This window comes from Gavialis gangeticus, unplaced genomic scaffold (assembly GCF_001723915.1).
Source record: "Gavialis gangeticus isolate Ggan-Ray unplaced genomic scaffold, GavGan_comp1, whole genome shotgun sequence".
NCBI classification, from domain to species: domain Eukaryota; kingdom Metazoa; phylum Chordata; order Crocodylia; family Gavialidae; genus Gavialis; species Gavialis gangeticus.
Window position 1 is genome coordinate 85,096,064 of NW_017729033.1, and position 10,198 is coordinate 85,106,261.

Here is a 10,198-nt window from a genome sequence, read left to right on the forward strand (position 1 = left end):
AAAAATTGGGGTTTTTTTTTTTTTTTTTTTTTTTTTTTTTAAATCATCGAAAACCAGGATCCCTGCTCACCACCAGATACGTAAATTTAAACTGACCCAATCTGGTAACTAAGGAAGCTCTATGAAGTAAATATAGAAAAGGTTTCAATAGCCAAAATATTATATCCACCCAGACTCCAGGGTTGGGATCCTTTAACCTGAGAGTGAAACAGTAATACTCAAACAAACGCACATCCATACAATGCTGATCCAGTTGTTAGCAACTGGCTCGGATGACCGAGTGATCCAACGCTGCACAACTCTCTCTCACTCCAATCCAAATCTTGTGCAATTTACATCCAGCACAAGCCCTGTGAAAACAGGCCAACAACAAAGCAGCAGGCGTGGACACACTTGAAGCTGTAGCCGCAAGTACACAGGCGGCTCAGGGCTTTGGGTCACTTTATACTGGACAGAAGCAGTGGTAGAACTCAGCAGTCCCAAGTGGCTGAGCAGCCCTATTCAGGACCACACTGCTCACCTCTTAGAGTGAGGAAAGGGCTAGAAAAGGTGCCCCAAATATTGTCTGCTTCACCTTACCCTGGCCAGCATGCCGCAGCTGGCAGGGGTTCCACTACAGCAGTCGAAAAGGAAAGAAATCAATCTCCCTCAAGCTGGGCGTGAGGAAAGTATGCACATTGATTAACAGAAAGGAGAACTGCCTCATGGGGAGAGAAATGGGCAGATACAATGTCCAGATCGTTGCCCTCAGCAAGACTCCCCTACCCGATGAAGGGGAGCTCCCAAGAAAAGCTGGCTATGCATTCTTCTGTAAAAGTTGTGGCAGTGAAGCCAAACAGGAAGCAGGTGTTGGCTTTGCTATATAAAACAGCCTCACCAAGAAGCTGACCTACCTGCCTAAGGGAGTAAATAACCAACTGATGGGGCTCAAGCTTCCCCTGCTCGGCAAAATTGCGCCACTATCATCAGTACATACAGCCCTACCATGACCAAGTCAAGAACCAGTTCTACGATGTCCTCCACTCCATGATCACTACTGTACTGAAGTCTGACTGGCTTATCCTCATTGGCAACTTCAACGCCATGATTGGCTCCAACTGCCAAGCATGGGATGGCATCATTGGGAAGCACGGGATCAGAAGCTGCAAAAGCAGTTGTCTTCTACTTGGACTATATGCTGAACACAAGCTCCTGGTTACCAACACTGTGTTCCATCTCTCCAACCGGAAGAAGACATTGTGGGTGCACCCTCACTCTAAGCACTGGTATCTTATCGACTATGTCATCGTCCAAAGGAGGGACAGACACGGTAACCAAAGCAATGTGAGGCACCAAATGCTGGACTGATCATCTCCTCACCAAAGATCATGATTCAAACCAGACAGCGTCCACAAAGATGAAGTGGACCAAAGCACCTCAACTGTGCAGGGCTGATAAGCAACAGCACCAGACTGTCTCTTGCAAGCCATCTGAAAGGTCAGCTTCACACTACACCACTCCATTCCAGCTCCATTGAAGCCAACTGGAAGCAGCTCCATGAAATTATACACTGGAGCTTTTGAGACCCTGGGACCAAGCATCCGCAGACACCAAGACTGGTTTGATAAAGATGACAAGGAGATACAACAGCTGCTGGAAGAGAAACAACATCTCCACAGAGCCTACCTCTATGATAAGTCTGTGTCAACACAACACGCCAACAGCTCCATACAGAAGATCATTTAATACAAGCTGCAAGGGGTGCAGGACACATGGTTAAAAAACAAAAACGACAAGATCCAGCACTATGCTGACCATAACGATGTGAAGTTCTTTGATGCCGTAAATGCTGTCTATAATTTTCAAGTCCTCAGATCCTCCCCTCTGCTGTCCGCCAATAGGACCACGCTGCTAAATGACAAGGTCCATATCTTCCAGAGATGGACTGAACACTTCAGCGTCATCCTCAATCAGATCTCCACTGTCAACATGGATGCCATACACAAGCTGCCTTAAATCACCATCAACACCTCACTTGAAGCTCCGCCTACAATCGTGGAAGTCGAAAAGGACATACAACAAATATCTAGTGGCAAAGCTCCTGGAGCCAATGCAATTCCAGTGCAGGTGGACATTAGGTGGTCACAGCCTCACAGAGAAACTAACCGATATCTTCTGCAGTATGTGGGCACAGGAGGTAGTCCCTCAAATTCAAGAATGCCTCTATAGTCCACTTGTACAAGAGGAAGGGAAATTGCCAGCTCTGTGACAACCACAGGGGCATCTCCCTTCTTTCAGCTGACGGCAAGATACATGGAAGAGTCCTCCTCAACCGGCTGACTGACCATCTAAACAACCTACTGCCTGAGAGTCAATGTGGCTTCAGAAAAGTATGTGGAATCACCAACATAGTGTTTACAGCCTGGCAGCTTCAAGAAAAGTGCCAGGAACAGAACGTTGACCTTCTCCTCACATTCGTCGACCTAACCAAAGCCTTTGACACAGTGAACCATGAAGGCCTCTGGGAAATCACGAAGAAGTACAGATGCCCTGGAAAATTCATCAATATGGTTCGACAGTTCCACGATGGCACACGTCCTTGTGAATGGCGAATACTCTGACCCCTTTCCAGTCACAAATGGAGTCAAGCAGGGCTGTGTGCTCGCACCTACCCTCTTCAGCATAGTATTCTCTGCCATGCTGTCAGATGCCTTCCAAGATGATGACCTTCGTATAGGAATCAGGTACCATTTTGACGGAGACATCTTCAACCTGCTCAGGCTCCGAGTGAGCTCCAAAGTCCAGACAGCCACGCTTCGCAACTTCCTTTTTGGTGACGACTGTGCAGTATGCAACGGTCCACGGACCTATTCTTGTCAGCCTGCAACAACTTCGGACTCACTATTAACACAATGAAGACCAAAGTGATGTTTCAACCTGCGCCTGGCAGAACACCCCAGGAACCACACACCTCAGTTAAAGGCCAACAACTGCTGATGGTCAACAAGTTTGCCTATCTAGGCAGCATACTCTCCTGTGTCCACATTAACAACAAAGTCGATGAGAGGCTAGCAAAAGCTGGCATGGCCTTCAGCAGACTCCGTAAATTGGTCTGGGACCGCAGACGCATTGGAATATCAACAAAACTGAAGGTTTACAAAGTCATCATCCTCCCGACCCTTCTTTATGCCTGTGAAACCTGGACCGTTTACCAGCATCATGCCAAGAAACTAAACCACTTCCACCTGTGCTGCCTGACAAAGATACTAAGAATTAAGTGGCAAGACAAGATTCTAGACACTGAGGTGCTCAGAAGATCCCAGTATCCATACCTTACTGAAACTGGCACAGCTAAGATAGGCTGGCCACCTTTCAAGAATGCCCAACGTTCACCTGCTGAAGAAAATCTTCTATGGCTAACTGTCAAATGGAGTACACTTTAATGGAGCACCAAAGCAGCAGTACAAGGACACCCTAAAGGTGTCCCTAAAGAGTTTTGGCATCAACCCTGAGTCATGGGAGCAAATCACTCATGACCATCCATCCTGGAATTCAATAGTCCAAGAGCAGAGCACTGGCCTTCAAGCAGTGGTGCATGGCAGAGGCAGTGTGGAAGCACGTGGCCAGAAAAACGAGGACCTGTCATGTCCAGTCCTCATCACTCTCCTGCCCCTGCCGAAGCAGATTGTTCAGGGCAGAGATGGGGCTTATAAGTCACCTATGTACCCACATGACCTAGCCTCCACACATCTCCCTTTCCTCTCTCTTTTCTCCCTTTCTCTTTTCTCCCTCCCTTCTTCTTTCCTGCTTCCTTTCTCTCCCCCCTCCGGATTCAGTCATCTTCACTCCTGAAGGACAAACGAACAATGCTGATCCTGGTTGAGTTGCCAATACATGGTACCCCCACCCAAATAATAAGACTATGATTTTTCATTTAAGATGTATTTTAAAAAATCAGTTCTTGCCCTTCTTTCAAAGGCAGGACAAAAATCTCTGTCAAAATTTGGAAATTTTCTTTTGAGGTTGCTGAAAAAAAATATTCATTCTCCTTATTTTGTTGTGAACATGAGTAATAAATGGGATTTTAACCTAACCTACATTGTATAACACCCTTTCAATTATTATAATTTAACTGGCATTATTTCCACCATCTTGAATTTGAGCTACTGACCTACACGTTTAAGAGTCTCACATGATTTTCAAGACAGAGGCCTTGTCTTCCACCTGCTTGTAAAATGATATATTAATCTACAATTTATAAATGTTACAGTTTAGTTACAGTACCACCTACCATACAAGCTACAAGTCGGGGTCTGTGAAGCTTCGATTGCCAATTAGATTTGGATAAGATTCGGTCCGATTCGGAGGCTGAATCACTGAATCTGAATCAAATCGGGAGACCATAAAAGCCCTCTGAATTGATTTGGAAAAAGATTCGGAAGCAGTCTTGCAGGGGAACAGAAACTGAGAAAAGGGTGGGAGAGTGGGGGGAATACTGACACCTGTAGCCGGCCAGTAACTGTGATCTTTCCCCCAGTTCCCTTCCAATCATAGTACTCTGGGGGCAGGATGTAGAAACAGCACATAAGCCTCTGTCTGCAGCCTTTCTGTCCCTTTTGTGAGCTATTTCTGCCTGAGCACTGGGAAGGCCCCCTGTTATAGGCTGCCATCCCTGCTGTTTTCATCCCACTGCAACTTCTCTCTCACTCTCACACTCACTCTCACACTCACTCTCACACACGTCACAAATTTTGCTTTCAGAAGCTTGAGGTGCAGTTTCCCAGAAACCCCTGCACCTATCTCCTTGAACCTTGGCAGGCTTCATGTCCTCAAAAGGGGCTCCCATCCCTCCTACTTTCATCCAAATCTGCCAAAAAATGACAAAGTTATAGGTTTTTCAGTGATTCCCCCATTATAGTCTATGGCCAAATCTTCGAGTCTCTCCAAATCAAAGCCGAATCTTCCAAAGCCAATTCAGTCAAATCAATTCAGGACAGTGATCTGAATCTCCAAATCGAATCACTGTCCTCCGAATCTGAATCAAATACTTCCCTATTCACACAGGCCGAGCTACTAGCCACTTCTCAAACTTTCAGCAGGGACTGCCCTCGATTCCAGGTACTAATACATAGGCTAAAAAAGAGTTAGGTTAAAAGGGGAGAGAGAGAGAGAGAGAGAGAGAGAGAGAGAGAGCACTGAAAGAAAAAAGAGAAAACAGACATCCATATACACGATACCAAAATTACTAGAAAATGGAGTCATAGTACAGGATATGAGATTATCAGTAACTTGTTTAATTATAGTTACCACCATGTCCTGGGTGCTTGCAGGACATATGGAAATGGACATATATAACTACTTCTATTTGTGGGGCTGTGCTCATTTTATACTGAGTTTCACATATGCATGCATGAAACTGCAGCCTGGGAACTCTGCATCTATATATATTCTATCACTTGGCTTGCTTTAATCTTTTTTGTAACGTGCAGTTTCCAAACTATTCAGTATGTTATTAACATACTAAGGGCGCTTGTCCACCAAGGGCATGAACCAAGCCCAATGCTCTGCACAGAAACACGGCACACTTTCCTTTTACCCACCTCTGAGAGTGCTCTTTCCCTACACACTGGCTGCTTGCCCTCTTTAAAGAGAGAATCCCTTTTTATCGAATATTTTTATAAAACAACATAATATATTTCTTAATCTTTCCCTTAAAATATTATTATTAAATAAATAAACATTTCCTAACTTTAATGTTGTTGTTTTTATTTTTAAGGAAGTCTCTTTTTCTGCAAGTTTGTCACAGAAATCACTTTGGGGTGGGTTGTGTCAAAGTCCTTCCAAACTTCATCTTATAACGCATCTGACCCTCTCCATGTTTAATCACAAAGGTCCATTAAAACGCATTTAATTTGAAATACTAGCTTCACCACAGCCTACATATATTGTGGTGGGATGAACATGAGAGATTTGAAATGTCAGCACCAGTGTTACTAGGATACCCTAGTAACACTAGTAGCCAATTATAATACTCTTTGGCTTACATCAGTGATTCTCAACCAAGGTGCTACAGTACCCCACGATGCCTTGAAAGGTTTTCAAGTGTTGTGGTACACTGTACAATGTTAGCACTTTTATGTGAGAAACATGTTAAACAAGATAAACCCAGAGTTTTAAAATATGAATCCATAGCACCAAAACCAGTCTGACCTGTTGTGGTATGTCTTACTTCTTCACAATTGGAGAATTGTTCTATTATCAAAAAATGAGTGAAAACTAAGAGCTGGCATCTTCCAAGGGGTGCCTCGAGTCTAAAGACATTGAGAGCCATGGACTTAGATCCTCAAAGGTATTAGGACCACTGAACTCCCACTGATTTTGATACAAGTCAAGCACTTAAAATCCCTGTAAGAATCTGGCCCTGTGACTAGGACAAACTTGCTTTAGGGGTGTTGGTTGTAGCTGTGTTGGTCTAAGGATATCAGCAGACAGTTCTTTGGGTAAACGTGATATCTTTTATTAGACCAACTAAATAGTTGGGAAAATGTTCTTTGCAAGCTTTCAGATACAAACACCCTTCTTCAGGCACAGAGAGAATTTGTTTTTCTTTGTGTGCTACTTGCAGCACTTCTGCAAACATGGTCAAAGTACAAAGTTGTGGGAAACTATTAGAGGTTTAGTTCAGACTGTGGGAAACCTCTACATGTAAGAGGTTTAGTTCAAGCATCAGACAGTAATGAGAAAGTTCCAACGCAATTGTTATAACACAAAACACTGCCCGGGAATTTGTGCATTTCATGCTGCGTGAACAGCTGATAGGGAAGAAAAAAACCAGTGTCTTTAACTTAGATGTGGTCATATCTTTTCAGGATCCATTTTAGTTGATGCCGAACCACTGGGGTCACAAGCAAGGTCATTCTGTTTATCACATTCTGTTATTTCAGGTGGCTGCTACTATGAAAGAAAGGGCTGCTGGCCAAGATGGAGGCTTGCAAGGATGGATGATCTTGGAAAAGACTCATTACATCAAGTTTACCATGCTAATGATAACATGATGCTGATCATGTTAAGTTTACCTTAACAATGAATACTTCAGCCTTCCACATGTCACCTCCAGCTGTTTTTCTCAGTTTAGTGCTATCAACATGATACACGCTTTATACCTTTAAGAAAAAGATAAGTGTGACAATGGATAGTAGCCTCGCTGCATACTGGGGGAGGGAGGGAGGATATCATGTATGCAGATTTATGCTGTTAGCCCATAGCTCTGTATTTCTGGTTACATTTTGGATCTGCAGCCTTTCTACTAAGTTCAACTGCTCAAGTACTAGTGAAATCAGTAAGAACCAGAGGTAGCAAATTTACACAACTTCTGGAGTTTTTCCATCTAAGCTCAGTGAATTGCTATAGCAGTAACAAAGCTGTTTTCATTCCAGTCTCTTCTTTCATCCACATACAGAAACATTCACCTGAAGTGTCATATAAACGGACTCAGCCAGAGGTGAGCTCCCTGTACTCCTAAGTCCTTTCAGGCAGAAAGGACTTAGTGCAAGCAGAATGAGTTATGTAACAAGCTAGAGTTCTCCCCTTTCCATCTCCCTCTTTAAAAAAAAGAAACACAAAAAACCTGATGTTTTGTGAGAATCTGTCAAATGACTAATGTTTATAACTTCAAAGTTAAAGCTATTTGGTCTCAGCAAGAAGTCTGTACTTCAAGTTATATAAAGCACAAATGCTTTTAAAACTGTTGTTGCACGTGCAGGTCTGTGCATTAATAAGAGAAAATTCTGTTATGCTATCCATTGTGTTGTACGACAAATATTGTGTACATAAACACACAGGTAGACTGCAGAACAATTCAGTTACAGGCAATACAGGCTCAGACAGCTGAAGCAAACAGGGATTAATCAAGAAGCTTTATATTTTAAACTAGGAAATGAAATAAAAAAAATACTGTTACACAACATGTGACAAGATGGAAAGCTTAAGGCAGGAAATACCAGATGTTATGGCTGTATGGGACTTGATCCATTTCATATCATAATTAAGATTTCCCTTAACTTGGTGCAGAATGATTACCACATGCCAGAGAAACTTTAGAAAGAAGGAAGTATAGCTTGGTAGTGCTCAGGAGAGAGATAGTTAGATATACAGTGAGAGAGAGAGACAGAGTAAGATATACAGTTAGATATATATAGTATGGGAGAACACTCAATGTAAACATGCTGGAAGACAAAACTCAAATGCTCCCTAACACTGCTGAATCTGGAAAAGCCTGGTGTTCAGTGTAAGCAAGTGAGCCATCCTGAGTTTTGGGAGCTTTAATACTGCCAGAGCAGTGGCATGATCTTTGCATCTGTCCCCAAACAAACAATGCTAGCTAAAAGAGTGTTTTCCAGGTTTCATCCGCCTGACAACCAAGTCAAAAGATTTGATTTGTGAAGTTCCCGTTTACAATTTATTCAGGACCTCAACAGAGCATGAATTCAAACAGCACAATTCTATCCTTAAAATGGCATAACTTTACCAAGTCCAAGAGACATCTAATGACTCTGGGGGAAAGCATTTCCTCGCCTTTTTCAATCCGATTACTGGGTGCAGCTGGCTTGCATCTTTGGCTGTGGGTGTTCTCAAAGGAGGATACGAATTTTAAGAACATCTAGGTCAGAGCATGGGTACATTTTACCCAATGTCCTGTGTCACACAGGGGCAGAGCATGGATAATGAAAGGGAGAGTGAACTGAGTAAGGCTCTGACCACTGTTCCTCTCTCACCTGCAGCCTCTAGCATTTAAGGTCTAGGACTGTGATGTTTAACCTTTATTCTTGGCGGGCCAGATGGGCAGAGCCTGGTCTCTCTGTGGGTCTCATCCAGCCAGTGGCCCAGCTCTGGCACAGCAGGACCCCATCTGTGCAAGGAGTGTGGCCCAGCGCCAATTCTCGTGTGTGGGGAGTAGAGGAATTTGGCAGCGGGGGCAGGTGGTAGTATTAATGGCCATTGTTCCCCCATCGTCCAATTTTCCGGCCACTAAATCATAGAAAATTAGGTTTGGCAGTGACCTCAGGAGATCATCTAATCCAACCTCCTGCTGAAAACAGGACCAGCCCCAACTAGATTATTCCAGCCAGGGCTTTGTTGAGCTGGGTCTTAAAAGTCTCCAAGAATGGATAGTCCATGACCTCTCTATGGGTAACCTGTTCCAGTGCTTTACCACCCTCCTAGTGAGAACTTTTTTCCTAATATCCAATTTAAACTTCCCATGCTGAAACTTCAGACCATTGCTCCTTATTCAGTTATCTCTTCCCCCCCCCCAAACAGTCAAGCTCTATTCTCTTCTGAACCCCACTTCAGCTAGTTAAAGGTTACTATCAAATCCCCTCTCAGTCTTGTCTTCTACAGACTACGTTGGGCACCTATACACATGCATGGAGCTGCTCTTGACGCAATTAATTGATTCTGCTGGAGCATGGCAATTACTGTGCTCCAGCAGACTCCAGTGTCACATGTATTGGCATCCCTGCACTGAAAAATGGCAGTGGGAGCACTGTAACTAGAACTCGTTAGAGCAGCTTTAATTAAATCATCCCCACTGCTAGTTTTCAGCCCCAGGCCGGTGTATAACGCCCATCAAGCCCAGTCCCCTCAGCAACCACGTGCCGCGGCCCGCCCCCCCAACCATTTCCGCTGGCCTCTGTCCAACTTAGCCGCATCCTTTCTGCAGCAGGGCCCAAAACTGGGCACAGGATTCCAGGTGCGGCCTCCCCAGTGCCGGACAGTGGGGGATAACCGCGCCCCTCTGTGTGCTGGCGGCGACAGCGGGCCGGGCCGGGCCGGGCCCTCTGCGGCAACAGCGGGCTCGCTCGGGAGAAGCGGCGCGGGCTTCCCAGCCACCCGCACCGTCCTGCCGGCGGCTCCCAAGGACGTCCCAGCCCGTCCCCCGGGACCCGGCTCCGCTCCGCCGGCTCCAGTACCTGTGAGCCGGACGAAGCCGCCGAGACTCTCAGGCAGCGGCAGGCGCCGTAGGTAGGCCGGCAGCTGCACCTTCACGATGCGGGCCAGGCTCTCCAGCACCATGGCGGCAGGCTCGAGCCGGGCCGTAGCTCCGCCCCCGCCGCTCAGGCCACCGGCCGGACTGCTCCCTCGGTTGCGCATGCGCACGAGAAAAGCGAAGCCCTTGCCTTCAACATGCCCTGAGCTTGCTACGGGGGGGGGGGGGGGG

At 45.4% G+C, this 10,198-nt stretch overlaps 1 protein-coding gene across 2 annotated transcripts in view; it reads right to left on the bottom strand.

Annotated features, from left to right (window-relative positions):
• The window catches only part of CISD2 (CDGSH iron sulfur domain 2), a 25,044-nt gene extending 14,950 nt beyond the window's left edge, over positions 1-10,094 (bottom strand). The window contains exon 1 of one of the 2 annotated variants that reach the window (XM_019526270.1): positions 9,951-10,094. In XM_019526270.1, coding sequence (XP_019381815.1) covers positions 9,951-10,053 — 103 coding nt within the window. In that variant the 5' untranslated portion in view covers positions 10,054-10,094. Of the gene's footprint in view, positions 1-9,655; positions 9,752-9,950 lie in introns of those variants that run through there. The other variant, XM_019526271.1, reaches the window with a different exon arrangement.
• Between the last annotated feature and the right edge of the window lie 104 nt (positions 10,095-10,198).